The 20,299-nt window shown below is 49.6% G+C and overlaps 1 protein-coding gene and 1 pseudogene across 2 annotated transcripts in view; both read right to left on the bottom strand.

Moving 5' to 3' along the window:
- The window catches only part of LOC124528386 (alpha/beta hydrolase domain-containing protein 17B-like), a 28,585-nt pseudogene extending 23,559 nt beyond the window's left edge, over positions 1–5,026 (bottom strand).
- Positions 1–19,679, bottom strand: part of LOC124528157 (class I histocompatibility antigen, Gogo-B*0103 alpha chain-like) — a 215,970-nt gene extending 196,291 nt beyond the window's left edge. Inside the window, exons 1-8 of one of the 2 annotated variants that reach the window (XM_047101566.1) lie at positions 19,568–19,679; positions 19,028–19,297; positions 18,548–18,823; positions 17,671–17,946; positions 17,448–17,555; positions 16,965–16,997; positions 16,771–16,818; positions 16,265–16,643 (exon numbers count right to left, since the gene is read on the bottom strand). In XM_047101566.1, the coding sequence (XP_046957522.1) occupies positions 16,639–16,643; positions 16,771–16,818; positions 16,965–16,997; positions 17,448–17,555; positions 17,671–17,946; positions 18,548–18,823; positions 19,028–19,297; positions 19,568–19,640 (1,089 nt within the window). In that variant the 5' untranslated portion in view covers positions 19,641–19,679 and the 3' untranslated portion in view covers positions 16,265–16,638. Of the gene's footprint in view, positions 1–16,264; positions 16,644–16,770; positions 16,819–16,964; positions 16,998–17,447; positions 17,556–17,670; positions 17,947–18,547; positions 18,824–19,027; positions 19,298–19,567 lie in introns of those variants that run through there. The other variant, XM_047101567.1, reaches the window with a different exon arrangement.
- Positions 19,680–20,299: the final 620 nt, after the last annotated feature.

The following is a 20,299-nucleotide window of genomic DNA, read 5'->3' on the forward strand; positions in this document are numbered from 1 at the left end:
TTTAAAAACAATTTTTAAAAATAAATAAAGTACTTCTAGTAAGTCCAAATTCTGATCTTTCACAGGGATGTTTTCTAGGTTTTCTTTGTTTCAATGAATCATATTTTCCTGTTTCGTTGTATACTTTGTGTTTTGTTGTTGTTGAAAACTGGTCATCTCAATCTTATAATGTAACTCTGAAAACCAGATTCTTCCCATTAGCCGGTTTGTTTTTGTTTTCATTTTTGATCATTGTAGTCTGTGTGCCAGAAATCAGCCTGAGGTTCACATTTCAGCTCTTCCAAAGTCATTTTTCAGCCATGCTTCCCCCTGAGCATGTGTGCATGGTAACTTTCTACATTCTGCCCACCCTTCCACCAGTGTTGTTCAGTGAGAAACTGAGAGCAGAGTGACAATGCCTCAGTGTGGCCACAGTGCTGAAGACAGAAGCCCCAAGCTCCCCTTTAACCTGCTTAGCCAGGACCTCCCCAAGGTCTCCCTCAGCTACTGCATAAGGATAGGCCTCTACATACAGGGGGCAGACCCCTTGGGTCATGTTTGGCTTGTAAAGTGTTTCCCCAAATCTACACTGACACTGATGTTTCCTCCCCATTGAATAACCAGGGACTCTGGCCTGACAGAAGAAAAAGGTCTCTAGGCCATTAAGGTTGATTCCTAGATCTGTAGCCAGACCCACAAACATGCTGGATGCTCCAGTACACATGCTGGCACTTTCCACAGAGGACCTTGGACCTAGGAGTCCCTGTCACTTGGTCTTGCTGCTGCCTCTAATGCTGGAGGCTGGGATACTGGCTCTTTCCTTTAGTGCTGTAAATGCCACAATCTTCTCTCCTGACCACTTCAGGTCTCACCGTCTGCTACCCATAACACTTGAGTCAGGACCTCTGGTACCCAAGGTCAAATCTCATTTCTACCCTGATGGCTAACCAAGAAATTTGAGGTCAGCCAGTCAGGAGCTCCCAAGGGCCTTAATCCCTGTAGCTGTGCTAATGACCTACAACAGGAAAAGCCCCTTCCTGAGTCCCAGACATCTTAAAGGCATCTGGTGGTTAAGCGCTGCCTGTCTACAGTTCCCAATTGATTGAAACGTGAGTGCAGGAGACACTGTGCATAGCCCTGCTTGCTTTCTCAGGCAACCAAGACCAACAGGCAGGCTCTAAACTCACATAGGAACACATGCAGATGCAGCCACATATGTACAGGACCCACCACACCAAACACCCATGAACTTTCCTCTTTCCAGCCTCAAAGTAAACGTTAAGGAATTCTGGTCACAGCCTGCCTTCCTTCCTTCCTTCCTTCCTTCCTTCCTTCCCTCCTTCCCTCCTATTTCCAAGTATATTAAGTGAATGCCTCTGTGCCAATCTCTGTGTTAGGCCCTGTACTCATTTAATGAAACAGACAGAACATATATTCTCCTAATGCTGACCACCTGATAGCAAAGACAGACAATAAATAAAACATACTAATAGCAAGCAGTACATTGTATGGTACATATTCCTGTGACCTGTTGCTAGGTAACCAAAAATCTACAAATAAAACAACCACTTCTTAGGGGCACCTGAGTGGCTCAGGTGGTTGAGCGTCAGGCTCTTGATTTCAGCTCAGGTCATGACCCAGGGTTGTGGGATGGAGCCCCCCATCAGACTGCCTGCTGAGCATGGAGCCTGCTTAAGATTCTCTCCCTCTCTTCCTCTGCCTCTCCCCTCTGCGTGCTCTCTCTCTCTCTCTCCCTCTCTCAAATAAAAAAAAACCCCAACAACCACCTTTTAATTCTCTCTCATTCTGTAGGTCGGATCAGCTCGGTGGGCAGCTCTTCTGCTTCATGTGACATGAGCTGGGGCTGCCTTCATCTGGAGATCTGAATGGTCCAGAAAATACCAAAAGGCCTGCCTCCTCACAGAGCTGCAGGTGGTGCTGGCTCTCAGTGGAGAGTACAGTGAGGCAGTTAAATGCCCTGTGCTGCCATCTAGTGTTGATCCAGGTCTTGAAGGTCACAAGCTCTGGGGGAAAAGAGAAGCCAGTAGAAGTCCAACTGGTGTAGAATGTTGCTTTGTGAGTCTCAGGACTTCTCTTCAGATGCTGCAATCTCGGCTTGGCCTTTCTGTGAAGGAGGATAAAACCCTCATTTTTTAAATACAATATTTTTTCCTTTTTCTTTAATTCTCTTTATTAATTTATTTAAGAGACAGGGGGAGACAGAGGATCTGAAGTGGGCTCTGTGGTGACAGCAGACAGCTTGACTCGGGGCTTGACCCACGAACCATGAGATCATGACCTGAACCGAGGTGGGATGCTTAACCCACTGAGCCACCCAAGTGGCCCAGTACCCTCACTTTTTTTCCTCTCTCACGCTTTTTCCAGCCCTTGCTAGTCTCCCCCCATGATCCCTCAGCATCCCTCTGCTTCCACCAACCACCAGACAGGAGCAGGAAAAGGCCTCAGGATCAAGGACAACACCCTGGAGCAGAAATCCAATGTCTTCCTTCCTCTCAAGCCTCGACCCATCCCCCAGCAGAGTACAGACCCTCCCTGAAAGACATGTCCCTGTTGCTTGTTGTTCCAGGTCAGGCAATGGTCACAAACACAGCTCCTTCTCTCCCTAGCTGTCTGGCTCCCCACCCGCATAAGCACCTGCACACAAGTGTCTGCTTTCTGGCCCCTCTGCCACAGGCACTGACTCCACCTGCAGCTCAGCTTCCCCCTTCCTGTAGCGCTGAGCCAGCAGCTCCTAACTGGAAGGCACATCAGAAAGCCCAGGTGACCAGCAGGTCCCGTCTAGAAGAAGTGGGCTGCGGCGGGGTCTGCACTTGACCTGACTCAGGAGCACTCCACCTTCATAGAGGCCTGACCTTGCCCTCCAACCTCACCCCTGGCCCAGGCTTGCAGACTGCACTTGGCCTTCCCTCCTCCTTCCTGGCCCACACGCACCTGGAATCAGAGCTTGTCCCCAAGTGCTGCTTGTCTGAGGCTGCCAGGGCCTTCCTGCCCTGGTCTTAGCAGGGACTGGACCAGGCAAGGCAGGCAATGCTGTAGCAAGGTTCTCTTGAGGTGTAGGAGTTATTAAGACTTCCTAGGTGAGGCTGTCTGTCCACTTCTGCACCCTGAGATGCCACTGCACCACCTCCCCCCACCGCCCACATGGAACCCTCCCAGACAGGGCCTCCCTTTGAATTTTTGTTCCACTTTATATGCCTAGGAAGCTCACTGCTCAAGGGAATTCTTCTTATTAAGGTAAATTAGTGGAAATCACTTGTTTGGACACCAACATTTAAAGTAGGCATTTGAGAAATTAACGCATGACTTTCATGCTCTTTCTCCAGCAAATGCACCAGTGACATATGAGGCAACCATTTTGATCCCAAGGAACTAGAACTGATGTTCCCTCTGGGAGGACCACCCCAGGAGACAGCGGGAACAACCGCAGACCTGCATGGCCTTTACTCTGGTTGTGACATGGTCAGAGCGCCTCAACGTGGGGCAGGGTGAATATCCCAGGCTTCCCCAGACCGAGGACCAACATATAAACAGATTAGGTTCAAGAGTGAGAAAGCAGCCAGCCTCCATGATGGTCACACAGAGGTGGTAGAATCAACAGAAAATCCCCAGGCCCTGCCTTCCCCAACCTTTCCCTGCTTCATGCGTCCACTTGTTCTTTGCCCAAACGCAAAACCTGTTTCCTTATTTCCCTCCCCTCAAGCAGCCTGATTACAGGGAAATCACGTTGACCATCTCTTCCTCTAAATCTACAGGGCAGTGGCCACCCTGCGGAAGGGAGCTGGATCAAAGAGGCAAAGTGAGGCCACAGGGCACAGTCCACATGCTCTGCTCTAAATGGTCTTTTGGGCTGTGCCCTGAGAGACTGGGCAAGGTAAATCTGGGAGGTAGGATCGAACCAGTGGGCACAGCTGCCCTGAGAATGACCTGTCCCCTCTGCCCAAAAGGTCAAGAGGGATCCACATCTCCTTTTGCATATGATCCACAAAGAAACTCTAGGAAGCATAGGGGCAGGTAAAGGGAGCCAGGAAAGAGTACAGGTGGGAGTGACTCAGAGGAACAATTCAGGACACAGGTCCTGGAGGAATAGTTTCAGGGGCTGCATAGTGGACAGAGGTGACCATCTGTGCTTAGGACGCATCGATCTGCTATAAGTGGATCCTCCCAGTGGAACATCATAGGCAGGGCTCTGGCACCACAGACTGACCCCTAGGTGTGGTCTTGTGGGTCTTTTTCTTGGATTCCTCATGATGGCTGGAGAGATTGGGGAAAGGGTGCACATAGGAAGGAAATAGGGTCATCAACTCTTGTCCGGATTCCTCCCCAGTGTTGAATCCCTCCCTGCTAGCTCTCTGACCCTTTCTTGCTTGTGCCCCTCTGATCCCATGATCTCCTGGGCCCTCTGCAGTCAGGACATAATTGCCACGCATCACCCCGGGGTGAGCCCTGCTGAGTCTGAGAGTAGAGAGAGGTAGGGTCGAGTGCTGAGCAGGGAGCGCAGCCCTCACTGCCCAATCCTCAGCCAGAGCCAGGAGCAGCCATGTTCCACACTCAAGGCCCTGGTGACCCTGGCTGTGAGCAGGGCTAAGGGTGTGGATGCAGGTGTGGCTCACAGGCCACCTCAGCACTCACACTTCCCACTCCTGTTACAGGAGCTTGTCGTCCCCTCCGATCTGTGCAGAGACAGATGAGGGATCCCACACCCCAGGAAAGCCCCTCCCATCCCACCATCTGCCCAGACTCTCACCTGGGCTTCCCTCAGCTGCTGGTGATTTCTTCCTGCATGAAAGGACACACACAATAATGGCAATAACAAAAGCAACAGAAGCAACCATAGCACCCCAATGGCTGGTCATCCATTCTGGTGCACCAGGGCATTTCTTGGAAAAAGGCCTTATATTAACCTGGGATCCCTACTTTCCTCTCCCCACCCTGGCTCCTGACCTGATCGGGGCCAGAGCCTCCTCCATGATCACTGCAGTCTCACCTGAGGGTACACGGTGTGCAGTGTGGTTCCAGGGGCTTCCATGTAGCAAGAGAACCTCTGCTCCTCTCCCTGGGAAATCCTTATGACCACACGCATCCAGTAGGTCCCCTTCCCATCAGGAAGGACTCCCTAAACTGTTGGGCATCCTGGCTTACAGGATCCTCATCCTGAAGCAGATCAGGAAGATATTCCCGGGAGGGAAACTGAAAGCCCAGCACGTCACGGTGACCATGCCCTCCAGGGCCTGGCTGCAGGTGACCTTTACTGTTGGGGACACTGGGGAAGAAAGCACAGAGCCAGCCATGCACATGGCAGAGCACTGCTGCCCTCTAAGTGAGACAGAGGACAGGTTTGCTTCTCTCATCTTTCCAGCTCTGGCTGAAGCCATCATTGACCCCAGACTTTCTCCAAGTCTGTTCTGCACCCTACAACCCAATTCCTTTCAGCTGGCAGGAGGATGCACCTGGGATCCAGGCCTCGCTCTCGCGGATTCTCATTTTGAGGCTGAGAAGGGGATATGGGGCGGGGGTGGGCTCCTGGGCTGAAGGGACTATAAGGGAACTCTGTGACAGGATGGATGGGGCTTCCTCTCCTGCTTGACACCCACCTTCCTGGTTCAGTTTTCTGTCAGAGGGTCCATGGCTTTCTTGGACTATTGACACTGGGAGGGTGCATTTCCATCCCCACCTGCTTGGTGTCTCTATCCAGAGGCTGTAACAGCACAGGTGGGTCACGGTACCAGGGACCAACAGAACACACGTGCATCCCACAGGTCAAGGAGGGTTTCCTTGGACAGTGTTGTTGGGGGGAGGTCAATGGGTCTGGGGGAGGGGAAGGGCCCGCACCAGGGTTGAACCTGTTCTGCCCCAGAAGTCCATCCAGGATTCTAGATATTTCTGCAGGCTTCCACCAAGCTCTCCCTGCACATAGGCTGAGGCATCCTGGTTTGAAAGCCATCTGCATCGTGATTTCCTTAGCCAAGGTCTGCGGCAAGGACCAGGGAACTGGCCATCCATGGGTCTTCGGGTCATAGGGGAGGAATGAGCTCCCATCACAGCGGAAATGACCGAAGCTCCTTGGTGCTGTTGTTCTCTCGGATCTCCCAACCCCAGATCTCCTGGAGTGAATAGGAGCCTGCCCCCAGCCAGCAGTGACAAATCCCATCTGGTGTTCCTCTGCCTTCCCCTGATCAGTGACAGATTCTCACCAGAGGGAACCCTCCCTGCTCTCCTCCACATCTTCCCTGTGCTGGGTGAGTGACAACCACCCCCGGGCTGAAGTCTACAGACCCTCAGTCCTCACCCCACTCCTGGCAAATCCAGTGGAGACAGGTCGCTGCTCTTGGCCTGGAACTTCCTCAGGAAAGGCTTCCCACCACCCTTGCCTCCACCCTGCACTCACCTCCTTTCTGGGCCTACAGGGCCACCGTGTCTGCCAGAATCTTTGTGAGGCTCTTCTCTCTCTCAAGTCCTTGGTCTTTGTGTCCCATGTCTTAGGTCCCAGGACTGCCTTGCCCACAGTCCCTGTGCCTCTGCCATGTGTATGTCACGTCATCATGCAGGAGGGCCGGGCCCTCCGAGCGTCCCACTGGGAAAAATCTCCAATGCACAGATTCATCCTGGGACAGCACCGTGAGGTTATAACGAAGACTGAGGGAACCTGGCAAGGAGACTGCAAATGAAACTGCCTCCTGGAAGTAACTGCTCATCAAATATTTCTCAGTAAATCTCTGCTGTCCTGAGCTGCTTGAAGTCTTGAGGATGCAGAAAATGCACATGTACAAGGGACAGAAAAGAGGCTTTCCAGTACAGGAAGATAGGCAAGGGGCCTGAAGGAGAGGGAAGAAGGAATGGCGGTGGGGGCGGGGGAGGAGGGGGAGATGTGCAAACATGCAGGACAGGAGCCAGGACAGGGAGGCACGGGCTCCTGTAGGTGGTGTGGGTTGGAAGTCAAGGCAGACGTTGGCCTGCAGGGAGCAAGGGACGGACAGGAAGGCCACGCTGAAGGAGAGGTTTTGTCAGCAGGGAAGGAAGGGCAGTCAGGGGCGGGGGCGGGGGGACTAGGCTGAGGGATGTTTGGCCAGAGCTACCATGGTGCACAGGTGGGTGCTGGTGGGGTCCAGAGCCAGCAGCTGCTTCCTGTGGTGAAGACTCATCAGGAATGAGGTGGGGCCCCGGGGTAGGGGGGCAATGAGTGGGCTGTAGAGTGGATTGTGACCACAGGGAGTTTAGAGTAGCCCAGTGCCCTGGGAGAGGGGGGGAAGGTGTGGGCCTAGGCCCAGAGTGGAAGCGCGGCAGGATGAGGCCCCCAGGTGAGGAATGGGATGGACCTGCCAGTGTCCCTGGGGAGAGGCAGTCAGAGGGTCTCTGAGAGACAGGACAGTGAGCCCAAGGGTAGTCTATATTAGAAAGGAGGGGCAGTGGAAGAGAAAATAGACCCGACATGCCCCAGTGCATACCTTGGGGAAGGACCTGCATGGTGGGGGTGCTTCTGGGAGGAGGGCAGGTCATATCTCCAAGGAGAGTTAAGGGGAGACTTCCAAACCAGGACAGGCAGGCTGGGAGAAGGTTGGCTGTGGGGAAAGTCTGGCGCTGACTACGTGGCTAGACAACCAGTTTGGAGACCAGATGTCAGGAGTGGGGCCCACTGAGGTCATGGAACCAAAGGATGGGGTTAGGGCCAAGGATAAGGGCAACAGACCTCAAGCAGTTTTCTGGTTGGTGGGGGAGAGGGGAAGGCAGGAGCCAGCAGGGGAGACTAGTGCTGAGGGTCTGGGAAGGGGGGACTGAATGTCCCAGAACAAACTTGAATCAGGGCTGACAGGAGAGGAGGGGACTTGGGCTAGGATCCAGGAGAAGTGGGTGCTGATGGCAGGGCCCCATGGGAGGAGGTCCTGAGACAGGAGAGCTTGGTGAGGGCCCAGCATGTGGGCAAGGGGTGTGAGCAGGCATGGACCATAGGAAAGGGATGCAGAGGGACCAGGGAGACTGGGATTCCTGCGCACAGGGAGAGTGGAGGCCACGAGGGAGTGAGGGTGGGATGCAAGAGAGGGGACAGGACAGTGTGGGTGTTGACCCAGGATGAGGAAGGCCAAGAGACTGCACTGGAGGGGAGGGAGGAGGAGGGGCACCAAGACAGGGGACAAGTCTTGACAAAGCTCTGAGCGCCATGCCACAGCCTTCCCCTTGGTGATGGCAGGAGGACAATGGGAGGGAGAGTCTCTGGGCAAAGACTCCTCAGAAAATTAGCATACTACTGGAAGTCTTAGCTTCAGCAATGAGACAACAAAATGAAACAAAAGGCATCCAAATTGGCAAGGAAGTACTCAAACTTTCACTCTTCTCAGAAGACATAATACTCTGTATGGAAAACTCGAAAGATTCCACCAAAAAATTGCTAGAACTAACACATGAATTCAGCAAAATAGCAGATTGTCAAATCAATGTACAGAAATCTGTTGCATTTGTATATGCGAATAATGAGGCAGAAATAAAAAGAAACAAAGAATCTTATTTGGGGTTGCACCAAAAACAATAAGACACCTAGGAATAAACCTAACTAAAGACGAAAAAGTTCTGGACTCTGATAACTATAGAACACTTATGAAAGAAATCGAAGAAGACACAAAGAAATGGAAAAGCATTCCATGCTCATGGATTAGAAGAACAAACATTGTTAAAATGTCTATCCTACCCAAAGCAATCTATACATTTAATCCAATCCCTACCAAAATACCACCAGCATTTTTCACAGAGTTAGAACAAATAATCCTAAAATATGTATGGAACCACAAAAGACCCCAAATAGCCAAAGAAACTCTGAAAAATAAAAAATTGGAGGCATCACGATTCCAGATTTCAAGCTGTATTACAAAGCTGTAGTCATCAAGACAGTATGGTCCTGGCACAAAAGCAGACACATAGAACAATGGAACAGAATAGAAAATCCAGAAATGGACCCACAACTATATGGTCAACTAAGTTTCGACAAAGGAGGATTGAATATCCAATGGAAAAAAAGTCTCTTTAACAAATGGTGTTGGGAATACTGGACAGCAACAGACAGAGGAATGAAACTACATCCCTTTTCTACAGTATACACAGAAAGAAATTCAAAATGGATGAAAGACCTAAATGTGAGATAGGAAACCATTAACATCCATAAAAACTTCTTCTAGACACAGCGCAAACAAAAGCAAACAGGAGCTACTGGGAGTTCATCAAGATGAAGACCTTTTGCACAGTGAAGGAAACAACCAACAAAACTAAAAGACAATCTAGAGAATGGGAGAAGATATTTGCAAACGACATATCTGGTAAAGGATTAGTTTCAAAAATCGATAAGGAACTTAGCAAACGTCACAACCAAAAATGCAAATAACCCAGTTAAGAAATGGGCAGAAGACATGAATAGATGCTTTTCTAAAAGAGACATCTAGATGGCTAACAGACATGTGAAAATATGTTAACATCAGGAGAAAGAATGAAATCCTGCCATCTGCGACAATGTGGATGGAACTGGAAGGTATTATGCTAAGTGAAATAAGTCATTCAGAGAAAGGTTATCATGTTTTCACTGTTATGTGGAACTCGAGAAACTTAACAGAAGACCATGGGGGGAGGGAAGGGGAAAATACAGTTACAAACAGAGAGGGAGGTAAGCAAACCAGAAGAGACTCTTAAATACAGAGAACAAACTGAGGGTTGCTGCGGGGCAGGGGAGAGGGAAAAATGGGGATGGACATTGAGGAGGGCACTTGTTGGGATGAGCAGTGGATGTTGTATGCAAGTGATGAATCATGGGAATCTACCCCCAAAACCAAGAGCACACTGTATACACTGTATGTGAGCCAAGTGGACAATAAATTATATTAAAAACAAACAAACAAACAAACATGAAAAAAAAAGAAAATATGCTAACATTTTGCTAAAATGAACAACCCAGGAAACAACAGATTTTGGGGAGCATGTGGAGAAAGGGGAACCCTCTTGCAGTGTTGGTGGGAATGTACTGGTGTAGCCACTCTGGAGAACAGCATGGAGGTTCCTCAGAAAACTAATAATAGAAATACCCTATGATCCAGCAATGGCAATACCACGTATTTATGCAAAGGGTACAAAAATACATATTTGTAGGGGTACATGCACCCCAATGTTTATAGCAGCATTATCAACAATAGCTAAACGATGAAGAGAGCCCAAATGTCCATCTACTGATGAATGGATAAAAAAGAGGTGGTATAGGGGCGCCTGGGTGGCGCAGTCGGTTAAGCGTCCGACTTCAGCCAGGTCACGATCTCGCGGTCTGTGAGTTCAAGCCCCGCGTCAGGCTCTGGGCTGATGGCTCAGAGCCTGGAGCCTGTTTCCGATTCTGTTGTCTCCCTCTCTCTCTGCCCCTCCCCCGTTCATGCTCTGTCTCTCTCTGTCCCAAAAATAAATAAAAACGTTGAAAAAAAAAAAGAGGTGGTATACACGCGCGCACACACACACACACACACTCACACGCAGACACACACACATATAATGGAATATACATGATTTATCTTCAAGAAATTTTCACGTGCATTTGAAAAGAATGTGTATTCTGTGGATGGCTGGAATGTTCAATAAATGTCAGATTGTACTATTGGTTTATAGTACGGCTCAAATCTTCTTTATGTTTATTGATCTCTGCATAGATGTTCTATCCATTATGGAAAGTGATATATTGCAGTTTCTGACTATTACTGTCATATTATCTGTTTCTCAATTTCTGTCTGTTTTGTTTTCATGTATTTGGCGCTGAGGTGACAATATATTCAGGATAATTTGACCCTTTTATCATTATAAAGTGATGCTGTTTATCTTTACTAGCATTTTTTCTTTATGTCATATACATTATTATGTATATTTATATACATAATATACAATATTATGTATTATTATGTATTATGTGTATGTATGTTATTCACATAACATATATTTATATATTTATATAATATCCTGGTCATGTTATATTTTATGTCTTAGGAGTGCAATATTGAAGTTTTATGACCTTCTTTTTACTACCTATTCTTTCTCAAGTTACTCAATCAAGTCTTTTTCCCGTTTGTAGTTTACATTTCATGCTGTGAGTTTCTCTTTTTCTTTGTGCAATTCTTTGTGTAAATTTTTTGACACATAGGTTAAATATAGATTTCTCTAGAGAAATTTGTTTCTTTCTTATAAACTTGAGTCAATATCAATCCAGGACAATAATAAACTGAACTAATGACTAGAAGGTATTTTGGCCCCAAATAAACGCAAATTTGGACTACAAATCACAGAAGCGTTAGCCTGTGATTGGAAATTCTTTGAAGTAGCTGTTTGCTCACTTCGTGCTAGCTCCAAGAAAACCTACTTAGAATAATATCTTCTTGTTCTTGAAGACAGAGTCGAGTCAATCTGATTCGTGTCACCCTTTCCTGAGGATATGAATCTATGAATCTTAGGTTCCCATACTTTCAGGGAGGGATGTTTCTCATGAAATAGAATGAGCTCTGGGCATTATTTCTTGTCTATGAAGTTCATGAGCCTGAGAAGCAAGCAAATATTTTCTAGATTTGAAATACACCTTGAGTATCAGAGCAGCCATCATCCCTGGCTTTTTGCCCATTATTATATTTTGGCCTAAATGATTATTATTCTCCTGATTTTTCTTTTTGGTGAAATATATACAATATATAATATATATTTTGTACATATTATTGTATACATCTATGTATAAATCATGATTAGTTGTTTTTATTGGAAGAGGCAGCCTTAAAACTTAGTCTACTGTGTTACTGGAAGAGGATCTCCATTCACAATTGTTTCATTTCTGCGATTTATCCAGCACCAGACGAGGTGGTAGAATACAAGTCTACCTAAATCAATGGTGATCTGTGTCTTCCGTGAGCCAGCACTGGTCTGTGAATGTGCATCAGCCCACAAACAGATAGAGACAGAAATGAAAGTGAAACCTTATCCTGTCTCAGACTGGCAATCGAGACAAAAATAAGCCTGTATATCGTCATTGGATCTGCTAAAAACAGTTTGATTACTAGCTGTTCGTGGACCAGAGGTGGAGGAGCACAATGTCTAACCTGGAATGATTTTGCAGACTTTTGTGAGGGTCACATAAAACCTGGTAAATTTTGGATACTCTGCCCAGAAATACGGGCATGTACAAAGAAATATGAAGTGTCAGTGTATATATAAGGATCATCTGTAGTGTTACGGATCTGGGTAACGTAATCCTAGGAAGAGACAAAGGCTGCAGAAGACATTTTGAACATTCACTTCATCACCCGAAAGTGCTACTCCACTTACTTGTGAGTACAACTGGAGTAGACAAAAGCTGGATCCCATAACAACTATCAAGGGGAAAAGTTGAAAGACGCCGTATTTAGTCACTCCTTCCTCCAATCTGACCTGAGTGCCTACAATGTATCATATCAAGTTGTAGTCTCAAATCACTGCTCCAAATGTTGCAATTTGTCATTCTTTTTCCATTCCTGGCCCCCAACTTCCATGCCCAGAGCTAGTATCCTCTTCCCATATGAAAAACTTCCACATTTAAAAATGTTGACGGAGGGCAGAGACCATGGAGAGGAGAACCCACTTTGCCAAACACTCTTGCATTGGACGTGGCATGAAACTTCACAGTCACGTGACCACCTGCCAGAATCTCTCTCAGGACATGGGACAGATAGGCTGGGACTGCACTACATGGCATTTGGCACAGGTGTTTGAGTGACAGTGGTGTCATGCAGTTAGTTGCAAGGGGCAGCAGCAACAGCAGTCTCAGCTTCCGGATCCAGTGTCCTATGTCAGGGGACTGTGTTGTGACGGTGACATCTATACCCAGCAGCAGGGCCCTGGCTATATGTGAGCCTCCCCCTCGGGTCCATTGTGGATTCTGTTCCCGTCTGTGTAGACTCAAGCCTGGTTTGTGACTTTCCTTAAAATAGAACAAGGCCCCACATTCTCTTTCTCTCATCACAGTCTGCAACTGTGCACATGTATCACAAAGAGGGAGAAGTTGATGTAGGGAATAGCGTTAGAGAGCCTGATTTCAGACTTTTTTTTCACCAGTTTTACTGAGATATAACTGACATACACCATTGTGTCAGTTTAAGGCTACAGTTTCTTGATTTGATACATTTCTATGCTGCAAAATGCTTACAACCAGAGCATTACCCTAGACTGCACCTTGTCACATAGTTACCATTTCCTTTTGTGTGGTGCAAACATTTAAGATCTACACTCTTGTTATCTCAGAGATTTTATGTTGAGCTGATAACCACTTCCTCAATCTGCCACCTGGCTTTGTCCCCTGGGAGAGAAAATATGTATCTCCCAGCAGGTCTTGCATTTTTCTTCCTAGAAAAAACAACAACATTTCAATGTGGATGTAAGACCCCTTCCCACAATGAGGGCTCTCATCAGTGACTTCACTGCAACTCTATCTGGTGGAACCCCAGGATTGCTTGTGGGTTCATTACAAAACACTCAGGCCTCTCTCCACATACCCTGTTAGAGTGTTGGGCGTGGGCCCAGGAATCACTACTTAATAAGCCCGACAGGAGAGGCTGAGGCACAGCCATGTGGGATCCTGCTTTATGTGCTTGGTGTTCAGTGTGTAATCTGAAGACCAGAAGCAGCACCAACCTTGTTATAAACCCAGAATCTCACACTCTACTCCAGATTGTCTAGCTCTTTGTAAGTCCAGGAAATTTCTGTGCAGGCTGAAGGTTGGTTTCCCTGGTCTATGTGCCTTCTAGGTGCAGAACCAGAACTGTTCAGTATGTGCGTGTGCTCTGATCAGCTTGCTTAGCAATGAGGAGTCCAGGGTTTGGTCCTGTTCCTTTCTCTCTATGGCCATCAACTCCTTGGTGACCTGATCTATGCTGAAGGCTCTAAACATCATTTATATGGTGTCACCTCCCACATCTATTTCTTCATCCTAGATATTTCTCCCACCCTGCACTCTATCTCCAGCTGGAACTTCGCTTGTATTTCTAATAATCTCAGATTTGACATTCCTAAATTGAGTGCCTGTGATGAAGCTTCCCCAAATGTCCTACTTCCAAAATCTTCCCTGTCTCATTGAAAGACACCCCCCCTTTATTCTTGCAGTCTGAAGTATTGGATGCTGTCCTCGATTCCTCCTTCTCACAACCCAGAAGTAATACATTAGGACATGCTGCAAAGTTCATCTTTAAATGTATCCAGAACATACACACACACACATGCACACACACACATGCACACACACACAATAACCAGAGTACAGCAACTTCCTGTTATTTCTCTCTTCAAACCCCAAAATAAGTCCAACATCCCCCCTCCTGGAAACTGCACTGGCTTCCTTCAGTCTTCCTACGGGTCTCCCGCCCTTCACCTGTCGATTCTGCATAGCAACAAACAGATGCTGCTGAGAGAAGTACTACCACGTGGACCATCTGATCTAAACCATCTGGTGACTCCACATGTCACTCAGAGAAAATTTAAAAGTCTTCTAATCCTAAAGCCTAGATATCTGAGCGCATTTCCCATGCTCTCTGCTCCAGCCACAGTGGCCTCTCACCCTTCCTTGAACAAGGACACGCTCCTGCCCTAGTGTGTGTGCCTGGAAGTTCCCCTGCCTGGAAAGAATTCCTTGAGACATGCTCTTCAACAACTCCTTGTGTCCCACCCATCTCTCAGAGGTCAGCTTCCCAGTGAGGCTCACACTTACCACCCTAGTAAAGTAGCCACCTTCCCTGTCCCCCCACAGGTAACTCTCTGGGTCACCTTCCTCAAAGCACCTACCAATTTCCAATTTAAACACTTCCCTTATTTACCACATTTGTACAATATACAGTTGACTCTGAATTACACTGGTTTGACATGTGTATATCCACCGATCTGTGGACTTATATACAATAAGTGCTGTCAATGCAGTTTCTCTTATGTTTTCTTACTATTTTCTCCACCTTAATTTATTGTAAGAATACATGTACATATCCATGTAACGTACAAAACATGTGTTGAATGACTGTTCCTGTTTTCAGTAAGGCTTCTTATCAACAGTATGTTATTAGTGGTAGTATTTAAGTTTCAGGGGAGTCAAAGGTTATACTTGGATTTCTGACTGCTCAATTGGGTCATTGCCCTTAGTCCCCACATTGTTCCAGGGTCAAGTGGAGTCTGTCCCTCACCCCTAGGACATATTCTCTGCAAGACCAGCACGTTTGCCTCTTCTTACTTACTGAGGTGCTTAGATGAAAAAATAGCGGGTCCTGCACGTGGCACACGATATTATCAGTGGAACAAGTGGTCAGCGCAGAAGACCTCTGTCTTCTGGATGAGCCTCAGGCACAGCCAGTCTGTGGCAGCTCCCGCAGAAAGTGCTCCCACCTCACCATCAGTGCCGCCTCTACTTTCCCCCAGGGCTGCTCCCCCCTCCCTCTTTCTGCTCTGCTCCCCCCTCCCACAGCATTTCCCCTGCACAGCACAGCATACAGTTACAGTCCTATCTACAGAATCACTGTATGTAGGCTCCATGGGGCCCTTTCTCCAACCAAATAGAAATCTACATTAGACCCTGCTTTATACATCCATGAACGTGGATGGGAGCCAGAACCAGCATCACTAGAACTAAGGGCAGGGAGAGGGCATAGAGAGGCAGGGAAGGTAGAAACTAACTGAAGCGTAATAACGATGAGAAACTCTCAGACTCCTCCTACCTCCAGAATCTAAAGAATAATCCAGAAGACAGCTCTAGAGGAAGGGGAAGATTGGATGAATCTGAAAATTCATGTCTCCAAACCCCAGAGACCCCTGTGTGCAGGGGCCACCTAGGCCTGTGGGAACAACAGCCCAAAGGACTCCTGGTGCTGTAACCACCGGGGTGATCTGGGGAGAATGAGACAGGAACTCGGACACAAGAGCAAGAACAGGCCTGATGCATCACAGACACAAGGAAAAAAAACCCCAAAAGATGGGCCTGAGGTCACAACCCAGGATGGAGCCTGGGCTGACCCAGTCACAGGAAGCTCTGGCTCCACAAGGTCCTGGTGACAGGTGACGTCCATGTCCCTGTGGTCATGGTCCTGGTGAGACAAGGTTCCACAGAAGGGACAAGGACAAGGAGCAGAGACATGACCCAGCTGAGGAGGGAGCACGACACACCAAGGACGCACTGAGCACCGACTGGACCCAGGCCCCGTCCCCGCTCGGCTCCTCCAGCCCTCTCCTGTCCCCACCTGCAACAGACACAGCACAGGAAACATCCAGGTTCTGGAAGGTTCTAAGGGCTTTCATTTATTTTCTCTTCCAACCATACAAATCCTCTCTTTTATTACCTCATCATGCCCACATACCAAGAATTACAAAACACAAATTCCTATCAGGATTCTCATTTTCAGTAGGGAAGTAAGGCGTCAGTACTCAGCCCAACATGAAGGAAAGACAGGGATGGAGAAGGAACACAAATCAGTATGGGAGGGGTCTTGGTGGGCATGGGGGCCAGTCTCCTGCGTCCTCACAATATGCTAATAGGAATGCAGACACATTCTGACACCATCTGCAGGAAGTCAGGGGATCTCGATGTCACCAAGTGGGAGCATGAACAGATCCTGCATCGCTCAGTTCTCCACAGGCAGCGGGGTCTCACACTGTAAAAAAAATTATCATGAACACATTTAGGTCAGTCACATAAGTGCCACATTTCAACAGCCCCCCTCATGCTCAAAGTGTCCCTAGTGCCCCCACTCCTTCCCACTTCACCCTCCAGAGTCTTACCTTTAAGAGCCATGAGAGACGAATCAGAGCCCTGGGAACTGTCATCGCCTGGGGTAGAACAAACAGGACATGATCAGAGTCACAGGAGTTGAGACTAAGGAGCAGCTATTGGGGGTGGGGGTGGGGGCGTGAGCTCCCCAAGGGGTCCTGTCTACATTATCCCAGGTTTCAGGGATCACTTCCTCAATACTTACGTGCAGCATGAGAGTAGCTTGGTCCTTTTCCTCCTGTGGAATAAAATACCATTTTAGACACCTGGGACAACTGGGCCATGTGATCCTAGAGCAACCTCCTAATCCTTGTTCACAATGAAATTTCCAGAATTCTGACTGAAGACCCAGGACAAGATTGGATACATGAAGAAACAGGTGTGTGTGGGGAGAGTGGGGTGGGTCACAGGACCACCTGACTTGCTGGAGGTCTGACCTCAGCAGGGACCTTCCTCTCTGTCCTGTCACTGCTAGGAATCAGGTCCCCATCAGCAGAACTACCAAGTGAAAATCTGTCCTTCATTTTCCAAGTGCTTTGCTACAGAGTGAATGTTAGTAATGGCTCCAGAGTGGGCAGGTACATGTGTGTGGATGGAACTTCCCAGGAACCAGGCAGGACAATGTGCTACCTACGAAACTCCCCAAGGGGACTAGAGACTCAGATCCCCCCCCCCATTCTGTTCCTACCTGAGAACTTCTTCCTCCAGATCACAGCTCCAACCACCAAAGTGACCACAAGGACAACCACACCAGCAATGATGCCCAGGATGGGGATGGAGGGCAGAGAGGATGGCTCTGGAAAGGGAAGGAAGGTGAGGGGCCCAGACCTCTGGCTTCAGTCCTGACTCTGAAATTCTCCAGAAGGGCCCTGCTTTCCCTGACACGGGGCTCTACCCCAAACCCTCCTTACCCCATCTCAAGGTGATGGGCTCGGGCAGCCCCTCGTGCTGCACATGGCATGTGTATCTCTGCTCCTCTCCAAAAGGCACCACCACAGCCGCCCACTTCTGGAAGGTCCCATCTCCCACAGGTCTCGTCTCCACAAGCTCTGTGTCCTGGGTGTGGTCCTCCCCATCATGCTGCCAGGTCAGGGTGATCTCCGCAGGGTAGAAGCCCAAGGCCCAGCACCTCAGGGTCACCTCATGGTCAGAGATCCGGTGGCGGGTCACATGTGTTTTGGGAGATTCTGAGGAAGAAGAAACAGAGAATCCACACTGTGGTTTAGCTTTATGGGCCACTGAAACTGCATCCACGTGACCATCCTGAGGTGGACGGGACAACTGGTCTGGATGGAAGAAGCACAAAACCCAGACCCCAGTCTAGCCTTTGGGATCTCCTGATTCTTGTTAAGTTCTGGAATCAGGGAGAGAAGCCCGGGTAGGAAGCTGCTGGTCCAAGGGGAGAACACACTGTGGTCCTGAGTGTGGTGGAGGGTGAGTGACTCAGAAAACCCGGAGTCAGATCTCCAAATATGTTCCCAGATGGAGACAAGGCCTTGAGAGGGAAGGTCAATGTTCACAAGGTGGCTGCCAGGGTCAGAGGGAACTGCTGATGGGTTATTTCTGGGATGTCTCAACCTGCACCCCAGGGAGAGACTGGATTCCTGTCTCTCTTTTAGAGAAAAGCACCCTCAAGGTGAGTCAGTCTCTAGTAGGCATATGAACTCCCAGGCGGATCTCCCTCTTCCCACCCGTGGGAGGGGTCATGACACTGAGTCCATTTTCCCTTCCTGGTGGGAAGCCAGCCCCAGTGGAGGGGAGATCAAGGAGGCCCCGCGGTCCCAGTACCTGCGCGCAGCAGCATCTCCTTCCCCATCTCCAGGTATTTGGTGAGCCACTCCACGCACGTGACCTCCAGGTAGTTCCTGATGTCTTCGGCCACACAGGCCTCCTCCCAGCTGCGGCGGGTGATCTGTGCCGCGGTGTCCGCTGCGGTCCAGGAGCGCAGGTCCTCGTTCAGGGAGATGTAATCCTTGCCGTCATAGGACTCTTGACTGTACCCGCGGAGGAGGCGGCCGTCCGGTCCGACGTCACAGCCATACATCCACTGGATGTTGTGCGACCCTGTCCCCGCCCCGCCCCCAGAGCAGCAGCGATTAAGGAGAAACCGAAAGTAAACCCGCCTAAAAGCTCCCTCGGGCTCTTCCAGGGGTCGTGGGACGGGCGTCACGCGGCGTCGGGGCAGCGCTCAGACCCGGAGACTCGGGGCGAACCCGGCCCGTCCGTGGGAATGGGGGTCGTGACCTGGACCCGGCCCGTGTCGCTCACCGGACTCGCTCTGGTTGTAGTAGCGGAGCATCGTGTTCAGGTTCACTCGGGAAATCTGTGCGTTGTTCTTCGCGGTCCGCGTCTGCTCGTCCCAATACTCGGACCCCACCTGCTCCATCCACGGCGCCCGCGGCTTCATCCTCGGATTCGGGGCGTCGCTGTCGAACAGCACGAACTGCGTGTCGTCCACGTAGCCGACTTCCAAGTAGCGGGGCTCCTCGCGGCCGGGCCGGGACACCGCGGTGTGGAAATACCTCAGGGAGTGGGAGCCTGCGGGCGTGGAGGGGCTGAGACCCCGCCCGACCCTCCTCCCCGCGCGGGGCCCAGGTCCCAGGGGGAGGGGGACGGGAGGGCAGGGCGAGGGGGACCCGAGTTGGGGAGAGCAGGGAGGGATGGGGGAGGAAAGGCCGGGGCAGGGGGCGTGGGGGGGTCTGGGGTCGGGGCGGAGGACAGTCGCCTCCCCGGAGGTTCCGCTTCCCCCCCGGGCGGTCTCCTCGCTCCTGCCCCGCAGAGTCCCTTTCCTCCCGACCCCGCACTCACCCGCCCAGGTCTGGGTCACGGCCAGGGCCCCCAACAGCAGCAGGAGCACAGTTCGGGACATCAGGAACCGCATCCTCGGGGTCTGGGGAGAAATGTGAGTCTCAGGAGGCGGGTGCGGAAACTTGATACCCCGGAACCGCGGTGCCGCTGATTGGCTTCTCCGGAAACTGGACACTAATAGGAGTGTGAACAGAGGCCGCGTCATCAGTATCCAGGCAGAAAGACCTGACACAAGTTGTGACAGGGAGAAGTGAAACCAGGGCAGCTGGGGACTCCCCAACACTGGGCTTCCCCGCCCCCGACGCCGCCCTGGGGCCAGAGACCCTGAGAGGCGGGCCTGGGGACCTGGGACTTGGCCTGGACGCCTCACCTACTGCACAGAGCGCTCTTTGTCCCACTGTGTCCCTCAGCCCTGGACCTTTTGTTCTCAGGATATCTCTACAGTCTTACAAATTAGTGAGGATCCCAAAGAAAATTGTGTGTCTGTGGATTCTATGGATCCTTATTTACCACAGTAGGACTGAAACAGGTTCAAATATATATTAATTCATGTAAAATCACATAAAAACAGAAATATTGTTTGTATAGAAAGTAACATTGTTCCCAAATTAAAGGGGCACTGAGAACAGTGGTTTTCTTGCATTTCACATTTTTGCAAGTCTTTTTCTTGTCTGTCTCGTTAGAACACCACTGGATGTTCAGATTTGTTTCTGCATCTATTGTGTTGTTTTC

This window comes from Lynx rufus, unplaced genomic scaffold (assembly GCF_022079265.1).
Source record: "Lynx rufus isolate CCGP_SWC_20201006 ecotype Redwood Valley unplaced genomic scaffold, mLynRuf1.p SCAF_6, whole genome shotgun sequence".
Classification (NCBI taxonomy): domain Eukaryota; kingdom Metazoa; phylum Chordata; class Mammalia; order Carnivora; family Felidae; genus Lynx; species Lynx rufus.